The following is a 21,083-nucleotide window of genomic DNA, read 5'->3' on the forward strand; positions in this document are numbered from 1 at the left end:
TCCCCATGGTCCCTAGTATGGTGATCTACCTTCAGTCGTTAGCAATCTACAGCCTGTTTTTATATTGTATTGTCATTTCTAGTTCCAATATTTTATATTTCATTGCTAGTTTTAGATGGATATCTGTGATACACTAGTAGTTTTACTGTTCTTCGTCGGCAGGTTTTTCTAATATCTGTATATATACTCTATTTAAAGGTCAAATGTTCTCGTCACGATATGGCTGAAATATTGCCGATGTGACGTTAAATATTAACTCACTCACTCAGGCTATTAAAAATATTTCTTGTAAACATCCACTTTTATTAGAAATTATTGAATTGCATAATGGGCTTGCTACTGGCCAATGCGACATCGTCTTTTGTTGGTTACCAAGCCACGTTGGCATTTCTGGGAACACAATGGCTGATATTGCTGCTAAGGCAGCACTCAACAAATCTGTGACACCACTTCTGATCCCATACTCTGATTACAAAGCTTGCATTAGAACTTACATCCGTGATCTGATGCAGAAGAAGTGGGACACCCAAGTAGGTATCAATAAATAACATGAAATAAAACCCTAAATCGGTTACACTTACTTGGGTTGTCAGTCCAGATTTGAGGAGGTCATCATGCGACGATGTCGCATTGGCCACACTAGATACACTCATGCGTACCTATTGAAAGGTGAGGATCCTCCGTTTTGTATCCCCTGTGATGAGAGAACCACGGTCAGGCATGTCCTGCTTGACTGTGTTGAATTCTCCATCATAAGGGATAAATATTTTAATGTTAAAACTGTTAAGAATCTTTTTAGTACTGTTCATCTTCATTTAATTCTTGCCTTTTTAAAAGAAATTGATTTAATTAATGAATTTTGATAAATATGTTCTATATATGTATTTTGATTATTGGTAGATTTGATTAGTAACTTAGATTGTTAGTGGCTGTACCCTCAAATGGGGTTGAAGTATTGTAAGATTATTGTCCTCCTGAGAGGGTACGTAAGTCCCAAAACATTTCAAGTACATTTAGGTATACCAGGTGTTTTAATCGTAGTATTTTTGTCATTTTAATGTATGGCTAATTATTGGTATAAACGCCAATGGCTGAAGGGATGGTGTAAATCCAGCTAGGGTCTATGCAGGTAGCAAAGGTAATGTAAGTCCCCATGGGCCTTAGTATGGTGATCTACCTTCAGTTGTTGGCGATCTATAGCCCATTTTTACATTGTATTGTCTTCTTTAATTCGAATATTTTAGCTTTGTTCGCTAGTTTTATATTCATATCTGTGATTATCTAGCATTTTTACTGTCCTTCGTCGGCAGGTTTTTATAATATCTATATATATTCTATTTCAATGTCAAATGTTCTCGTCACGATATGGCTGAAATATTGCCGATGTGACGTTAAATTTTAACTCACTCACTCACTCACTCCCTCATAACACCTCCCTCACTCTCATCTGTCCACCTGGGGAACGCAAGCGTCGGCGAAATGTTCACGTCGACGTCTGTACACCCGCATTCTTCCATCGCGTCGTTCCAATAGAAATCGTGATTCATCACTGAACCAGATTCTACGCCAATTCGGTAGGTTCCAGTCCTGAACGTTGGTGCACCATTGAACTCGATGTCGACGATGTTTTCGAAGCCCAGGGCCAAAATAAGGTCTTCTCGCACGTAAACCAGCCTCTCTCAACCTGTTCCTGACGGTCTGTGCAGAAAGCCTCCTCAATCCGGGTATTTGTCGAGCGGTACTGGTCGCCGTAGCTGTTTGATGACGCAAGTGATGTACCCGGATGTAGCGATCCTGCGCCCCACTACGAGGGGCATCTGCTACCGCATTCTGACGGCGATATCTCTCCCAGATCCGTGAAATGGTGCTTTGGTGAACATTCATGCGTCGAGCAACTGCAAGTTGAGACTGGCCAGCTTCAAGCAAACCAATGGCGATATGACGGTTGGCTTCACTTAGACGTGGCATTTTGCGTTCGTCAACAATATTCCAAATACAGTGAATAATCGACGGACAGCGATCAACCTTTTATACCCATCATTGAGACTATCTGACCCCCAACTTTCACGTGCATTGCATGTGAATTGTGTATTCTGTGACACTACACGCCGAAATTGAAAATCATGCTGTTAAATACTGTTTTTTTACGGATGGTGCGTTTTGTTGTGATGCTTCAAAACATAAACACCATAGGACTCATAAACAGAGCAAAACCTTTTGTAAAACGAATCACGTTTTAATTCAATGCTACATGAAATTGCAATTTTCATGATGCGTTTTTTGGGGGGAGAGTATATAATAAAATGAAATAAAATTATACACAGTTGATGTCCTTGTATTGCTATATCTCTGAGTATGCGTTGGAATTATTCTTTCCGAGTATTTTAAGACACATCAATGCAAATACAATGCAGACATTGATATTAACGGCACTGAGAGAATCATGGCGCAATGGGAGTAAATGTTATGGAGCTGTTCAATACCTGGATATAACATTATTAATGTATTAGGCTTGGATGTACTATTACCTGCTTGTGATTTTGCTCTCGTCTCAGACATAGGAACTGCATCATCTTCCCTCTTGTCGGAAATATTATCCTCAGAGCTTCGATTTCGTTTTCTGTTAACGAAAAAAACCGAGAGGTATAATGAGGTTTACCTACGCCAAGGTCTATTATATACTCAGCAGCAAAAAAAAACGTCAGTGCGAATTCAAAATTAGATAGGCATTGTAATAAAATCATTACAGAAATGGACATAATAAGCGGATCAAAACCATTTTTTGTGTACAATATCTTGACACATGCCTGAATAACTCAAGACATACGAGAACCAAGTTGCCAGTGCTACAGGCATTGGATCTAAGACTGTCTCCTCTAGGATTCCCGACAACAGTTCCATTTTCACTGCCGAGGCCAAAGCTATCTGTTCAGCTTTGACCTATATTAAACAGCAGAACCATTCCCAAAACTTCATCGTTTTCACAGATTCATTATCTTGCCTTCAAGCACTTCAAAATGTTACTTCAAGTCACCCAATCATTCTGGACATTTTAGAACTTTACAACGACCTCTCTACTGGCCAATGTGACATCGTCCTCTGCTGGTTGCCGGGTCACGTCGGCAGAGCAGGTAACACAAAAGCCGATGCTGCAGCAAAAGCAGCTCTTGACAAGCCCTTATCTCCACTGCTGATCCGGTACAGTGATTTCAAACCCACTATCAAAAGCTATACTCGGGACCTCATGCAAAAAAGGTGGGACACTCAAGTAGGAAGAAAAAAACTGTATGAATTGAAGCCAACAATTGGTTATACCTACTTGGGTTGTCAGTCAAGACGTGATGAGGTAATTTTACGACGATGTCGTATTGGCCACAGTCGGTTTACTCATAACTATCTGCTGAAAACGGATGGGGATGGACCCCCCATGTGTGTCTCTTGCGATGAGGTTTTCACAATCAAGCATATTCTGCTTGACTGCGTGGACTTATCGTCTGCAAGGGACTCAAATTATGATGCAACAAATCTGAAAGATCTGTTCTCCCGCGTGAGCGCTCATCTGATAGTGAACTACCTGAGGGAAGTTGATCTCTATCATAAATTGTAACTGAAATGTGACTAACAAATTGCCTGCCTTTACATTTAGTGCTATGACTTTTTTTGCTTTTAAATGACAATGTAATGAATATATGTTTTTGAAATAAAACTAATTCCGAGTATGTACTTACAATGTTTATTAATGCAAACTTGTTCTCGTCACTATATGGCTGGAATAATGCCGATGTGACGTAAAACCCAACTCAACTCAAGACATTACGTGAACGTTTGCAGTCCATTCTTGACTTCAGTATCCAGTGTGACCACCACGAGTGGCAATAACGGCAGCACAGGTTCTATGCATGGCGTGCACCAATCGATTGATGAAGGTCATTGTGGTATGATGTGGGGTCTGAGAGCTTGGTCGATGTAGCGCACCGCTGTGATTTCACCTCCTCCCCATGGACCAAGGTTCAGGAACACCACAGGACCCACTGTCTGGTTCAGGCGTATTCCACCCCATACCATGATGCTTGCATCTCCCCATGAGTCTCTTTCCATAACACATTGGTCTGAATTACGCTGGCCACGTCGTCGCCATATTCTTGTTCTGCCATCTGCAGTTGATACGCAGTACCGACTCTCATCTGTGAACAGAACAGTTCTCCATTGCCTGTATCGCCAGTGTTGGTGTTGTAGGGCAAACTGTAGACGTTTACGCCGATGGGGTTAGGATAGGACCACGGTAAGGTCTACGGCAATGGAGGTTCGCGCTGTGAAGACGTCGGCGTACTGTATCAGTACTGATTGGTCTTCCGTGTGTTCCCACTGTCTGGCATGCTGTTTTGGATGCCTGCATGAAGGGATTGTGTACATGCTGTCGCACAACATGGCGGTCTTGTCGTCTTGTGGTCACCTTTGGTCTGCCAGTACGGGGGCGATCATTTGTGGTGTTGGTGGCCCGGAAACGTTCCTGCAGCCTGTAGATGGTCCAAACGTTGACCTGGAAACGCTTGGCAACGGCTTGTTCAGTGTGGCCAGCTTCAAGTCTTCCTAGCGCCTGGTTCCTCTGAGCTGTCGTGAGTCGCGGCATCCTGCAGAGGTTGTAATGTGAATGTTTGAACCAGGTTGGGGGTGCATTTTATAGGGCTGGTCCTTGTGAACAGCACGTGCAGCATGAGTTGCATGGAGAACACCGTACCATCTCCGACATCGGGTTGCGTTTTTGAGACCATTTCCTCGGTTCCATTCTGAGCTTGGGAAGCAATGTCCTTACTCAGGTAAAGATGGAGATGTTGTCAAAAATATACAATCAAAACATTAAATGAGTTTACAGTTATCCGTTTTTGCGAAGGAAAATTCCAAACTGACGTTTCTTTTGCTGCTTAGTATATATTATATTTTTTTATCTGATTATTTATATTGAGGTACAGGAACAGACGAAACGTTATAATTAAAACGTATATTTTAGTGCCGTGTGTGTGTTCTCAGGTATGCTCAGCAAGATGTGAAGATTATTAGCGTATACATTTCCTCACCTGTAAATAATAACTCCTGCAATCACTACCAGAATGACTATTGCTCCTCCGACACCCCCACCTATCACTGCTATGTTAAGAGCTGACTCAGCTAAAACACAAAACGGATTAGTTTATCATGACAATGTAGCTGGAAACATTTGTTGATAAAATCAAGTACATGTATCTTGGAAAACAGCGTTAGGTGCAGATGATGGACACAGAGCATTCATTCAAAAGTAACAAAAAGATAGGTCATTAGATAATATAAATTAGGAAGAGACGGGACACGTTAACAGTTAAAAGTCAGTCTTTGCCACTCCGCAAAATACATCATTTCGAGGTAAGAGTAATGACCAGATTTTGCTATCTTGAGGTAATGCTTTCGTGCAGGCTTTTGAGGTGAGGTGACATGGGGTTTAACGTCGTGCATGAGAATATTTTGCTCATATGACGACATGCATGCGTGTATATGTGTATGTGCGGCTGCTTGTACTAGCCCAGACTTAAGCTGGTTTTATAGCGCTAGCTCACTGAGATACCATGTCGCAGTTTAGGATGAATACCCCATTCAGACACAGTATACTGACTCCGAGCTGACCAGTCCTCGTTGTACCCATTAATGCCGAGTGCGAGGCAGGGACCAACAAGTACCACATTTTAACGTATTTTCGTATGACGCAGCCGGGGTTCGAACCCGCGACCTTCCGCTATCCGGGCTGACAGTCTAACCTGCAGGAGTTTGATATTTAGATACTTATTTATTTCAAAGATCATCAGAAAAGACAAAAATTGCAAATGTAATACGTGAGTGTCTGAGCGTATCTAAGTAGATCATTTCTAACATCTGGCAAAATGCAGGTTTGAAGTCATAGGAAGACGATTGAAGAGCGCGATGATAGATACATGTTAACGCTACAAGTGTGATTTACGAAATGCTACTAGAAACGTGGGAGAATGCATGGATTCATACTTACGTTCGTGACAGCTCTCTCCTGTCCACCCATCTGCACATCCGCCCTCACAATGTCCTGTCGTCTTTTCACAAACTCCACTGGTCTTACAGTGGCATGTCTTCTTACATTTGGTGCCATATGTGGAGTTACTGCACGCTGACAATCAGCAGAGAAAAAATACAGGATCAGGCCAGTGGTTTACTTTCGGGAAAAGCAAAGATCTATATGAATATGTGATCGCTTCGTTTAGAGTGAGTGAGTCAACTTTTACTCCGCTTTTAGCAATATTCAAGCAATATGACAGCGGGGGACACTAGAAATGGGCTTCAGACACTGTACCCATGTGGGATATAGAACCCGGGTCTTTGGCTTGACGAGTGAAGCCACAAATTTTAATGTGTTATTCCCTGAATAAATTGGCCGATATATCGAGTTTGCCTCATTGACAGCTAGTGGCTCAATGTATGAGTCACAGAATGAAATGTGGTCTGGAGATATATTTTCATTTGATACCTGTCTGGCAGTCATCGCCCTTCCATCCTGATGCACAATCGCCCTGGCAGAAACCTGTTGTCTTGTTACACTTGGTGTTGTCCTCACAGTGACACGTCTGTGTACAGTTGAGTCCATACGTGTTGCTACTGCATTCTGAATGTATGTATTTAGGCATTATTATATTCCTCTGTCAGCACGTAAGGACGTGTCTTTTATGTGCTCATGAATTAAAAATATGTACGTGTCTTCACGTATTCCATGCGTTTTTAATCGCATTATACATCCCATAACCTAAAACCAAGTGAATGAAATAAAATGTGATCCCGCTGAATTATTAAATGGGGCAATTTCGTCTATTCAGTGTTTCATATAAACGTGTGAGTTTCAAACAAACTACCCAGTCGTCTTAAAATCACTAACAATACATTGTAGTATTTTGATAAATGCATATATCACATTCATCTCTTTGTGCCCCTTAAATATACTTTGCACGCTTGTTCAGTGTGTACGATGTGACTTGGGTACTCGACCCGTGAAGATGCGCGTTAGAATTGGTCTTCAGTAATCCATGCTTGTCCGAAGAAGCGACTTAGAAAATCAGGTGGTCAGGCTTGGTGACTTGTTTGACACATATCATAGTATCCCAATTTTGTAGTTCGATGCTCATGCTGTTGATTTCTGCATTGCTTGGACGAGACTAGATTAATCAAAGACCGCCTCTATGTAGCTGAAATATTGCTATGCGCTGCGTTAAAAAACCAACAAACAAAAAGCACTTGGATAGTCTATATTTGAGGGTTACATTTTCGTCTATTCAGTGCTTCAAAAACATGTACATTTCAAACAAACAATTAGATGTGTTATAAACGTGTTCAGAGAGGAATGAACATAATTAATTTTATTCAAAGCGATATTTTGTTTATTGGAACTGCGATACTGTGATGTATGTTTTGTGATTGTGTAAGCACCTATATTGGAGAAACTTGTCGGCCCTTCAACATACGACTAAAAGAACATAAAACTTCAGTGGGAAAATCTGATCTCAAACCTGCCCTCTCAGAACACATCGTTAACAATCCCAAACACTCTATCAACTGGCATCACACCGAAATCCTGTCTTCGAACATCACCAACTGGCGCAAAAGAAAACTGTGTGAGTTAATCAACATAAGAAGATTAGTGCTGTTTGATCTCACTGCATAGTTTGTACATACTTGGTTATACCTCCTTTTCCCCTTATATATACTCAATTTACATACGTGGCTTCCTGTACATCTATATATATACTGTTCTGTTCACGATCACCAGTATCCACCTTAAGAAGGGGCAAGAACTAGCCCAGAAACGTTGTGAAAAATATATCAAGAAGTTGTTATCCGTAAGATTTGTCTTGTTCGTTATATCCATGTATTGCTACACCAACTTCTAAATGCCTTTGAAGAATTTCATGTGACATATGTGTTTATACGTTACATTTATGGCGACTGTTTATGCAAAGCATACCGCCTGTGCATTCTGGAATGGTATTCAAATACTCAACATCTTTGTTGCTTGTTGCTATTATACGGAGAAAAAGACCACAATCCACAGTACAATATACCTGTCTGACAGTCGCCTCCCTTCCACCCCGCCGCACATCCGCCCTGACAGTAGCCTGTTGTCTTGTTACATATGGTGTTGTCCTTACAGTGACACTTCTCAGCACAGTTGATCCCAAACGTGTAGTCACCACACTCTGTGAATAGAAAATGGTGGCCACTATTATCTATTATTAAACCTAGTTTGTGTTGGCTGACTGACTGGCTGACTCAGTTTAGTTTTACGCCCGCTTTTAGCAATATTCCAGAAACATCACGGCGGGGGACACCTGAAATTGGCTTCACACATTGTACCCATGTGGGGATTCGAACCCGGTCTTCGGCGTGACGAGCCAACGCTTTTAACCACTAGGTTACCCCCACCGCCCCAGTTTGTGTTGGAATTCAGACACTGGTGAACATGTGAAGTGTGTGGACAAAGTTGATACCAAACGCCTAGCCTATATATTCTGGAATGGTATTCAAATGTGTGAGTAAATTTAATGTTCTTTGTTCTATGATTAGGGAATAGAAGTCACAAATCGCATCACAATATACCTGTCTGGCAGTCATCGCCCTTCCATCCTGCCTCACACCCACTCTGACAGTAGCCTGTTGTCTTGTTACATGTATCGTTGTCCTGGCAGTGACACTGTTCGGAACAGTTGACACCAAACGTGTAGTTGTTACACTCTGTGAATATGCATTTAGACATAAGTATATTCCGCTGTCAGCTTGTGTAGACATGTACATTGTATGTACTCATATATTCCTACGTCGTGTCTTCATGTATTACCTATTAAATCACTTTTTATTTTCCATAAACTAAAACTTGTTAAATCTTAAGATACAGTTTGTTTTCCGGCTGAATGAAACCAAGGCGCCTTGAAAACAGTAACTCACATTGTAGTATTATGATAAATCCATATGTCAGATTCATCTCTTTGTGTCTCTTTGAACATATTTTCTAAGCTCGTTCATTCACTATATCACAGAGCGTGTCAGTTTCAAACAAACAATTACGTGTGTTATAAATGCGTTCTCCTTTACATGAGCACAGATACAACTACATCTGAGTAGGGATGAATATGAAGCAATTACCTGTCTGACAGTTGTGCTCCATCCATCCAGGAGCACATCCACCCTGACAGATGCCAGATGTTTTGTCACACATGACGTTGTCCTTACAGTGACACCGTTGTGAACAATTGACACCAAAGGTGTTGTTGGTGCACTCTGTGAATAAAAAGGTAGCTATGAGTAACACATTTTATAAATATTTGAATTGAGATATTTGAACATAAATTACCATAGTGGGCATATTCATACAAACACGTGCTGTCATTTCATTCTGGTATGGTAATCTTGTCTATTGCTATTATACGATAAAAAAATGATATCACGAATTCACAGCACAATATACCTGTTTGGCAGGCATCGCCCTTCCATCCTGCCGCACATCCTCGCTGACAGTAGCCTGTTGTCTTGTTACATGTAGCGTTGTTCTGGCAGTGACACTGGTGGGAACACTTATAACCGAACGTGAAGTCAGGGCACTCTGCGAATAGCAAAGACAAATGAGCCATTTATAATATTTTCTGTATTGGAACTGAGATACTGTGACATATGTGTTTATAAGTTCCACTTAAGGCCACAGTTTATACAAAGCATACCGCGTATACATTCTGGAATGGTATTCAAATACTCAACATCTTTGCTGGTTGTTGCTATTATACAGAGAAGAAGACCACAATCCACAGCACAACATACCTGTCTGACAGTTGCCTCTCTTCCATCCTGCTGCACACCCACTCTGACAGTAGCCTGATGTCTTGTTACATGTCGTGTTGTTCAGACAGTGACACTTCTGTCTACAGTTGAGTCCAAACGTGTTGTTACTGCACTCTGAATATACATTTAGACATAAGTTTAATCCTCTGTCAGCACGTATGGACGTGTACAATGTGTGTGTTCATGAATTGAAAATATGTTGTGTCTTCACGCATTGTATTTATCCACTGAATCGGACTTAACTTCAATTTGACTAAAACCTGTTGAATGTTAAGATAGAACTTCACGCTGAACATCAAATCATTTATACATTAGCCGGTTGATCCTTCAGTTAAATGTATCAATTACACTGCAACGATAAATAAATGAATTAAGTAAAAACAATAAATTATTCTAAAATACGGTAATCAGTTGATTTCTCATTCCAAATGTGTCAATTACACTATACAAATGAATCAGTTAATTAAGATAAAATATAACAATTCATTCAAATATGTAGCAATTGGTCACTCATTCGAAATGTATCAATTATACTGCAGCAAAAGCACAAACCAAACAATAACCCCCAAAACAACAACAACTGTTACAACAAAAAGCAAAAAAAGCTTGTATGCAACCAAAGATATGAAAAATGGAGATTAGGCAAAAACCTGTCTGACAGTCGGCCTTCGTCCATCCTGGCGCACATCCGCCCTGACAGAAGCCTGTTGTCTTGTTACATGTAGTGTTGCCCTTACAGTGACACTTCTCAGCACAGTTGCTCCCAAACGTATAGTCATCACACTCTGAGAAAAATAGATAGTGACCGCTATGAAGCCTAAGTATAAATATTATTTTTGTTTGAACAGGGCTGAATCAGGACAAATTCCCCAGACAACACCACCCCCACCCACCCCCAAAAACAATAAAAATAAAAAATAGAATAAAAAATCACCCCGGACATAATCCCCATAATTATTTTGTTGATACCTTCTATTAATGAGTGGATACGTGGTGAGTACGTTTACGGCCTAATCCGTCGAATTTTGAACTGTCAGCAGTGCCGATTCGTCGAATCATGCTTGAGTGGTTCTGTGCTAATCGGTCGAATTTCAGACAGTGTTAAGTTCATTATTTAAGGGATCGGCTTGTATTGGATTTGACTACATGTTTTCTTAAATAGTTAAAGGGTTCACAGATGAGGAAGCCGATGTTTGCAATGAACTATCATCTTTTTTTCTCGGCTCCACATCTGGTTTAAACATATGGAACGAAATGAGCTGCCATAGAAAATCAAGTTAGAAAAAACTAGTCTAACATTGAATATACCTGTAGAGGTGATAATCATTGGAAGCGGTTACTTTTAGAAATGAACTGATTACAGTTTGCTTTGTTCAAATACTCTACCCGGTACAAGATCAATCAGGTAATCAGGAGTCAGATGATAATACATTTTATAGAAAGTTATGAGTTTAGAGAGATATCGTCTTTCTTTCAGTGTGCTATAATTGGTTTCCTTTGTGCCGCGAACCGCACCGCATATTGCGCCTAAATGTAAATGTTCCAGTAAAATCGCCTGTTCAATCGTACAATTATCCCATATATGACAGCAGTAATAAAAAAGAGGTAAGATAAAGGAGCTGTAAAAATTATTTAGCATTTAAAATATCCTTGTATATAGTTCTCCTAATGAATACATTTTATTTAATGCATCAATTTCAGTTTTGTACAAAAATAAAGATAGTCCAAACATATGTTTAATGCATCAATTTCTCATTGTATCATAGGGGTAGGTAAAGATAAGTACAAAAGTGAGTGAGTGAGTGAGTTATTATTTAACGTCACATCGGCAATATTTCAGCCATATCGTGACGAGAACACTTGACATTGAAATATAATATATATAGAGATTATAAAACCTACCGACAAAGGACAGTAAAGCAACTAGAGTATCACAGATATATATGTAAAACTAGTAATTGAATCTAAAACATTTTAACTATAGGGGACAACACAATATAGAAATGGGCTATAGATCGCCAACAACTGAAGGTAGAGCACCATACTAGGAGCCATGGGGACTTACATTACTTTTGCTACCTGCATGGACCCTAGCTGGATTTACACCATCCCTTCAGCTGTTGGTGCTTATACCGAGAATTAGCCATACATTAAAATGACAAAAATACTACGATTAAAACACCTGGTATACTCAAATTTACTTGAAATGTTTTGGGACTTACGTACCCTCTCAGGAGGACAATAATTTTACAATACTTCAACCCCCTTTGAGGGAAGTACAAAAGTACGAAAATAGAGAGAGTTAAACCATCCAACACCCCTTGCGTCTGTTTTGGGTTATGATCCAATGTTTTGATAACAGTGCTCATCCATCGAATGCATTTTACTACTCTGAAATCAGAAATTCGACGGATCGGTACGCGACTGTGATGACTACCTGTCAGACAGTCATTTCCTGTAAATCCAGCCACACATCCGCTGTTGCAGTATCCGGTGGTCTTGTCACAGGTGGCGTTGTTCACACAATGGCACTGGTTGGTGCAGTTGACGCCGAACCAATGGTCCTCACACACTGCAGGAATAGACACCGTGTCAAATATAAGTTTCTAAAAAAGTCTGTTACTTCTGAGGCGTGTTACACAACTGGAAAAAAGCTTTCTTTCTGAAATGTCACAAACCTTGGGACGCTCCAGTTAACAGGTCCATCTGACTGAAGCACACACACACGCACGCACATATACATATTTACATAAATGGAAAACAGTACTTTTATTTCTTTTCGCCCGAACAAAGAGCAAGACGTATATATAAAGTCATGAGTATTGTTTTTGACGCCACAGTCATGAGATGTCCTACGTATCATGAAATATTCCAACTCAACAACAGCCTCGCCCATCCAGGGGCTCTCTGTGACGGAAGATGTGTAACAAAACCTGACTGTTCCTTCTCAGGGCCACCTGCAACCACCTGTTAATAGATGTCAGAAACATCGGTCGAAATACATTTAACTAATTTGAGCGTTAATATTCACAGCATTCCAATCATTGCATTAATCATAATGTGCTGTTGAATCACTATCTTTCAAGCTGAAATCTTTGCAATCTCTTACAGAGCAAAGAACATCAATGCATTATTTCTATTCAGAGGTTACAGGTCACAGATGATAAAATGAATGTTACACTCACTCAGTACTTGCACTTCACACAGACTCATCTTTTCACCAGATGCAAGACTGATGTTAACTGTTTGGCCTTTCGTCACATTGTCACATCTGATGTTCATCACCGGTGCCACATCTGTCCCTGGAATATGTTTATAACAGTTCGTGTTCCCCACTGTTACTATCGTTGAGTCCATATAGACTTCACCTGGATGATGAATAACATGATAACAACAGTTCTGAACAACATATCCATTCCTTAAAAACCTTATTATACATTGGTTATGGTGTTGTAAATATACATTTGCTTACAAAGACCAACTTACTATCCTACTTTGGTCAACAGGCAAGCGCTCCGCTTAACTTGTAACTGTTTTATTCAACATGTGTACGGATTTCTAAATATATTCATCGAGTTACATAGTGAGTGAGTGAGTGAGTGAGTTTAGTTTTACGCCGCACTCAGCAATATTCCAGCTATATGGCGGCGGTCTGTAAATAATCGAGTGTGGACCAGACAATTCAGTGATCAACAGCCTGAGCATCGATCTTCGCAATTGGGAACCGATGACATGTGTCAACCAAGCCAGCGAGCCTGACCACCCGATCCCGTTAGTCGCCTCTTACGACAAGCATGGGTTACTGAAGGTTCATTCTAACCCGGACCTTCACGGGTCGAGTTACATAGCATACATGTAGTTACATCATCTATATAATCTCACTCTGTGCCCTGGTGTAGATCCTGATCCAGGAGATGTTGTACATCTGACCCAGGTCCACCTGCCACCAGGGTGTGGATACTTCATCGGGGTGAGCACAGGAACCGCTCCAGAAATTTCTTTCTGTGTTCCCGTCTACAGCCAGGTTTGCGGGTTTGTTACCACATACCTGACCTAGGTCCTTGTTGCACCAGTGAGTATCATTGAATTCCCCATGTTGTGTTGCAGTCATGTTAAGTGCCACATTTACTGAAACAGTGTACGTGACTGTAATTTCAAAATTATGTTCCACACCAGTAGATACATATATAAAGCTTGTCATACACAACGTTCGTGGTAACAAAAACCTCTTCAGTGAACCCCAAAATAGGCTTTATCTTGAATACAAACCCAACCTTGATATAGCCTGATAAGGGTTTGAAATATCTTTGCGTTTATATCATAACAACTATATATAGATTTGATTAGATGCATGTTAACTAATGGTCTCGGAACATCAGCCGTTACGGACATCTGATGTCACTATACAGGCACTGTGACACATGTGTGATAATGACATACTCTGGAATTCTGGGTTTTCGTTTCGTCCTGTAATCAAGTTCTGAAATTTCCATGTAGCGGATGTTTGGTAATATTTATTATGTTAGAACTCACAATAACGCTTTTCCTTACGGTACATGCAAATACATACATTAGCTGTACAAGAAAACCTCTCTTATACCATTTTAAGACGTCACCATGCAGTGCAATGATATACTCAATACAGGCACAATATCGACTCAGTGAAGTCTGTTAGAAAATAAGCCCCACGAACATGTAGTAAGATTTTAATGAAACGTCACCTGTTTTCATTTTGTAAGTGAAAACATTTATTAACAAACTGTTCATACATCAAAAATGGCCGAAATGTTTCGTTTTACGTACAGTCCTATCTCAAACAACATTGTATCGCATTTCTTTCAAATCGGACATGAAGGTAGATAAATAATATACACACCTGTATGCGGAGGTAATTGATCAAGGCACACGATGACTACAATGGGGAAAATCAACAGAGAGTACCATACAGTCATAGGTCCCATCATTTAGAAACCTACATACTAGCGTGGCGTTTGTCCAGCACATAACCGAAGGTGAAATGTTATCTTTACAAAAGCTACATCGATCTGAATTAGTGTTATGACAATACGTATCTTATCTGTCAGTGTGATATCGCGTGAAACTGTCACGTTACACAGTTGTCGAACCTTCATCGGGTTATCAGCGTCGGGTCAAGCTGACGCGTGTCACCCTGGCGACAAACTATTATATATAGAGACAGATTGTTAGAATGAGTGAGTGAGTATGGATTTACGCCGCTTTAGCAATCTTCCAGCAATGTCGTGGTGGGCTTCACACATTGTACCCGGGTCTTCGGCGTGACGAGAGAATGCCTTAAACGCTGGGCTATTACACCGATCCTCAGTATGTTAGACACAATGTTGATGAAATGCTAATGATCGGCCCAGTGGCCATCACCGCGTCGTTACATCCAAAGAATCTACTCTACAGGTGTTATTGAGTTCAAGTCTGGTTTGATCTAGTAGGGGGCATGTTGAAAATACTTCAAAGACGTTTTCTGCAGCTGCAGCGACTACCATGCGTGACGTTTAAACATACGCCTATGCGTGAAGTACTGTAATGTACAGTGGAACTAGCCAAATCGAAGTGATAAGGTACGTTTTGATTAGAGGTGAGGTGAAATGGAGTTTAACGTCGTGCTTAAGAATATTTCGCTCATTTGGCAATGTGCATGCGTGTGTATGTGTGGCTGCTTCTACTAGCCCAGTCATATGCTGGCTTTATAGTGCCGCAGTTAAGCATGAATACTCCACTCACACACCTTATATTGACTCCGAGCCAACCAGTGCTTGTTTTACCATTAATGCCGAGCGTTTAATAATTGGATAAAATTAAAAATCTCGAAATCTATGGAATAACAGACCTAGTAAGCAAGAACTGAAATAAGTAGGGCGATCCAGAGATTCTAGGTTGCAGTCTGGAAAGAGAATTGTTAAGCTGGTCTTTCTGTGGTGGGAGAGGCAAGCAGAATGTTTAGCTAGCGAATAATGACTGATTTGATATAGTACTTTGTGAGTGTTATAAATAAGGCGATTTGTTCAAATGCTACGTGCAATGTACCACGTTCAAGGATAAAGTTCTGATACAATAACATGAGTTGCGTCTTGTATATATTTAAGCCTTTCAGACAAATTCCTTCCTTCAGTGTCTTGTTTCTAATGAGGCGGTGGGGCAGACCAATAATGGTTAAAGGGTCGCTCTTCACGTCGAAGACCCGGATTCGATTCTCAACATGGGTACGATGTGTGAGGCCCGTTTCTGGTGTTCTCCGCAGTGCCATTGCTTGAATATTGCTAAAAGCGGCATAAAACCCAACTCACTCACTTGTTTCTAACCGATTTATTAAACACATTAGTTCCTGTCTTGGCATCTGATGCTGCTGAGAGGTGTGTCCTTTAGACGTACCCGAACAGTACGTGACTTCGACCTGATAATGATCATGGTTTTGCACCATACTCATGCTCGTGTGGTTTCATCTGCATCGTCTTAGGCTTTCTTGTACTTGGCATGACATAACATGGCATGACTGAAACACGACATGACTGAAACATGCGTAAACTGATCTTTAACCTATCTCACTCTGTAAACACAGAAACGTTAGCACACAATATATTTTATCATACCGAATAACCTACATTCTGAATAAATGTTTGAAAGCAACTGCTTATCAAAATGTTCTGAACACAGAGAAGCATTAGTTTTCCTGATGCAGGACTGTGCATGAATTGTGCCTTTCCTACTTTGTTGAGTGACGTATAGTTCTTTATACGCCCTACTACCTCGTAAACTTCATTATATAAAGACTGGCTTGGAATGGACATCGCTTTGGATGTCATATTCGTTCGAATGAATACAATGTACAGCCACATCAGTGTTGTAGTAACTCAGTGCTGACTGTAATAACTGTCACTGATGTGGTTGTATGTAATCATTTGTGATCCAGTCCGCTGTTGACGGATGCCATGTTATAGTCATCGTCACACATTATTTTCATTTAAGAAACAGCACGTATGGAACCATGGTTACCCTCAACGCCATTGTTTACCTGATTCTGATGCAGGCATGGAGTCAAGGTGAGACACACACATAGATCAGATGCCAATGAGGAATCATCTACAATCCAAGTAATTGGAGACATAAATGTACATAGATCATACAAAATGTTTTAATTATGAATACATATACATTGCACATTGACAAATGTTTCTTAGTTTTACCTTTGTTATTTGCTGATGTATCAGCTGATGTTCATATCAACGCCAAGCCTATGTGTGTTACAGTGTCCGGTCAAGACTCCAACTGCCCCCAGAACTGTACCGCAGGTAACGTTGTTGCTTATTTTATATTACGGCTGCTACAGGTTGGGCAGGTCAGGAGTTCTGCCGCATCCTGACAAGGACTTCTGCATACATGGTCTGTGGTATTTAGTCTCAACAGCGCGAATGTCACCCGCTGTTGCAATCCTAGCCTTGATTTCTGTGGCTTTCTTATCAGATCTCTGATTACAAACTTGTAACAGTGTACCTTGTAAGATGTTTGTTTTTCTAATATTACGAACACATTCAATACTGGTTACTGCAGAGGCCTGGCTAGGATAACGACGACCTTTAACAAAATCAATTTCGTCAGCACAGATTAAACAGTGAGTATCAAAGTTAAAATTTGTGTCCAGTGTTCGCAAAACCCTTGTGGTTGCTAGACATGTGGAAGCTGACTGAGTGTTGACAACCAATCTCCTACCCAGAGTTCCATTCGGCAAGCCAGCATAATACCTCTGCCACAGGCCAGAAAGATGTGACGATTCGTCACATCTTGCACCGTCCATTCAATATAATTTACATATGACTTAACTCTTTTATTTTTGACGAGCCTAAACATCTAATTAAACATCTTTGATAAAATAGTTTAGTTTCACTGAGAAAATATCCTAAAACATGTAACACTATTTCGATTTGCGTAGCGATCCTTTGTTTACATAGGTTGTACGGCTCCACGTGCTGTCATCGAAGTCGACAGAGAGCAAACGATGCAACCAGTTTGATATCTAAATTGTACTGTCATGAATGTTACTGTCGCAGTTGTGGAAGAATATATATGTAACAATGTAGAACATTGTGAAGAGCGCGCCGAAAAGCTTGCGTAAGACCAGTCTCTTCTTATTATGAATATGCGCGTTTGTTTACAATGTAACAAGAGAAAAGTCTACTAAAGATGCAAAAAATGGCATTAAGCAAATTTGACAGGAAATCAAAATCAAATTTCACAACTTTGCCAGAGGTTGATTTTGGTTGATTTTTTGGGGGAAAGACATATGAACAAGAGAATACAGTTGGCACAAATATTTGTCTGTTATGGAAAATGTCTAGGTCTAATTAAATTATGGGATTTTTCTACTGGCCTATTTACAAATACATTGCAGACCGCCTCCGTGGTGTACTGGTTAGAGCGTCCGCCCGGAGAGTGGAAGGTCGCGGTTTCGATCCCCGACCGCGTCATACCAAAAGACGTTACTTGTTGGTCCCTGCCTGGCGCTCGGCATTAATGGGTACAACAAGGACTGGTCGGCTCGGAGTCAGTATAATGTGTCTGAGTGGGGTATTCATGCTTCACTGCGGCATGGTGTCTCAGTGGGCTAGCACTATAAAACCAGTTTCAGTCTGGGCTAGTACAAGCATCCGCACATACACATACATACGCATGCACACGCCATATGAGAGAAATATTCTCAAGTACGACGTTAAACCCAATTTAATTTTACCCACCTAACCTCACCTCACAAATACATTGCACATTGAAACGATGTTTCTGAGTTTTACCTTTGTTAATGACTGATGTATAAGCCGATATTGATATTAAATCAAAGTCTGTGTGTGTTAAAGTGTCCGGTCAAGACTCCAACTGCCACCAGGACTGTACCTTAGGTAACGTTGATATCACTGTTTTGATTACAGGTGGTACAGGTAGTGCAGGTCGTGATTACAGTTTACATCTGAATTTCAGTTACCTGTTCATAAAATATTTTGCCTATAACAGCCAACAGAATATGTTTTGTCAATGATTCACTACTATACTGAATGTGCTCTCAAATGGCGTTGCTGTGTATTTTACTATTTGTATCAGCTCATTAAATATACGCCTTGACATTTACTACTTGTTACCAACATGTAGCAGCTTTTGTATTCAGTATTTTGCCTGATGTCATTCAACAAATAGGGGAAGAATGTTGATATCAATGTTTTGTTCACGGTGCACATCTGGTTGTCAGTGATCTATTCATATAATTGACAGTATCACTTTGCCTATTACAGCTAAAGAATTCCATTTAGTCAATGAATCAATATATAGAACCTAATTCCCATTCAAGTCGTCACTAGGTGTTATATTGCTTATATTTGCATATAGTCACTTCCTGTTTACAACTAGAGTACAAGTAGTAGTTGGGAACCGATGACATGTGTCAACCAAGTCAGCGAGCCTGACTACCCGATTCCGTTAGTCGCCTTTTACGACAAGCACAGTCGCCTTTTGTGGCAAGCATGGGTTGCTGAAGACCTATTCTACCCCGGATCTTCACGGGTCCAGCATAATATAAAATTCTATGACCAGTAAGTATATTGTTGTGTAATGTACATTTACATACCACAGATAATGATACTGTTTATTATTACAGTGAATATAGCAGCGAGTAACTTTACATCTGGGGACAACAATATTTACACCACCACTGGGCGGGCATCCTGGGTTACTGATGGTGTGACGTCAGGGCCGTGTGCATCGGTCTCGTCCATATTCCCAGCATGGGAGGCGGCGTTTACACAGAGCAGGACAGTTACCAGGATCAAGATATTCTCGGAAGGTACTGTGTCATCAGAAACACAAAATAACGAGTGCGTACTAATACGGGCAAAATTAATAGTTCTAATACTGACAAGGTCTTTATATCGGACAAGTACTTTATATGAGACATCTTAAACATCAATTGACCAGCTTTGAAATCTATTATGTTACAGCAATGCTAAAACACACCCGAATATGTATTTAGTGTAGGGTATTTGGTTCATTCTTCTCAACATATTCCAGATCAACAGGATGACGTAAATGTGTCTGTAGATGGAAGAATATGTCACATCACGGACTCTTCCTACATGTGGGAACCAGAGTACACCCTGGAGTGTGATGTACCCGTGACGGGGTTCCGTCTCCTGATATATCGCATCCCTACAGTTCGGATGCTGAATCTGAGTTTCTGCGAGGTGGAAATATACGGTACTAGAAATATATATATTTGCCTAAACCACTCAACGGTGTTGTCAACGTTTGACTTGACTCTTAAACCTGAAGACAAGTCCATTCCTCTTTTGTACTTGATTTCAAAACTACATAAAATCTTTGCAAGGAGAGATATATTGCTGGTTCCAGCAAATGTACCACCAAATCCCTGTCTCAAAGATTAGCCATAATCCTTAATACTATCAAGGAAGGACTTAGGACTTTCTCGATATTCACAGAAAGATTTTAAGACATGCGGAATTAATACCATGTGGATTCTCAAAAACTCAGAAACATTTCAGCGTTGTAAATGACCAACTTACGGGAAACATTCATTCCCTGATCCATGGGGCATAAGCAAACGCGGTGAACAACGAAATACCTACACACCTATCTTCAGAGGTTCAGGACACTTTGCGGGGTGGTGGGGTAGCCTAGTGGTTAAAGCGTTTGCTCGTCACGCAGAAGACCCGGGTTCGATTCCCAACATGGATACAATGTGTGAAGCCCATTTCTGGTGTCCCCCGCCGTGATATTGCCGGAATATTGCTAAAGCGGCGTAAAACTAAACTCACTCACTCAGGACACTTTGTCAATAATGAAAGCAAATGTCATTGGAAGTTTACAGAGAAAACACTGTGTGAAATATTTCTCATTGATAACACCTTTGTAAAATTTAGGGTAAAACATTTGGCCATGAAGTAGACATCCCCATGGGCACCAATTGTTTCATGGTAGACATGGAGGACATTTCCAAATTTGATGCATCAGTGACAAAAACAATGTCCGATGCAATTTTGACATATACCATACGTTCCCGAATAATACAACTGACTAGACTTAGCATGTGTTTATGGCGGGTGCCTCCGGTGGGGCACGATACGCTCATCTTTTCGTGAACACCTGGTATCACCACTATTTCATTGTGATTCATGGACACA

The 21,083-nt window shown here is 40.5% G+C and overlaps 1 protein-coding gene across 2 annotated transcripts in view; it reads right to left on the reverse strand.

Annotated features, from left to right (window-relative positions):
- The window catches only part of LOC124265620 (receptor-type tyrosine-protein phosphatase epsilon-like), a 62,138-nt gene that overhangs the window by 30,203 nt on the left and 10,852 nt on the right, over positions 1 to 21,083 (reverse strand). The window contains exons 2-14 of one of the 2 annotated variants that reach the window (XM_046700406.1): positions 13,756 to 14,001; positions 13,059 to 13,241; positions 12,311 to 12,445; positions 10,524 to 10,658; positions 9,853 to 9,987; positions 9,506 to 9,640; positions 9,184 to 9,318; positions 8,641 to 8,775; positions 8,106 to 8,240; positions 6,524 to 6,658; positions 6,032 to 6,166; positions 5,076 to 5,166; positions 2,529 to 2,620 (exon numbers count right to left, since the gene is read on the reverse strand). In XM_046700406.1, coding sequence (XP_046556362.1) covers positions 2,529 to 2,620; positions 5,076 to 5,166; positions 6,032 to 6,166; positions 6,524 to 6,658; positions 8,106 to 8,240; positions 8,641 to 8,775; positions 9,184 to 9,318; positions 9,506 to 9,640; positions 9,853 to 9,987; positions 10,524 to 10,658; positions 12,311 to 12,445; positions 13,059 to 13,241; positions 13,756 to 14,001 — 1,827 coding nt within the window. The remainder of the gene's footprint in view (positions 1 to 2,528; positions 2,621 to 5,075; positions 5,167 to 6,031; positions 6,167 to 6,523; positions 6,659 to 8,105; positions 8,241 to 8,640; positions 8,776 to 9,183; positions 9,319 to 9,505; positions 9,641 to 9,852; positions 9,988 to 10,523; positions 10,659 to 12,310; positions 12,446 to 13,058; positions 13,242 to 13,755; positions 14,002 to 21,083) is intronic. The other variant, XM_046700407.1, reaches the window with a different exon arrangement.

The sequence above is a fragment of the Haliotis rubra genome, unplaced genomic scaffold, assembly GCF_003918875.1.
Source record: "Haliotis rubra isolate DU_JTF1 unplaced genomic scaffold, ASM391887v1 Scf988, whole genome shotgun sequence".
In the NCBI taxonomy this organism is placed as follows: domain Eukaryota; kingdom Metazoa; phylum Mollusca; class Gastropoda; order Lepetellida; family Haliotidae; genus Haliotis; species Haliotis rubra.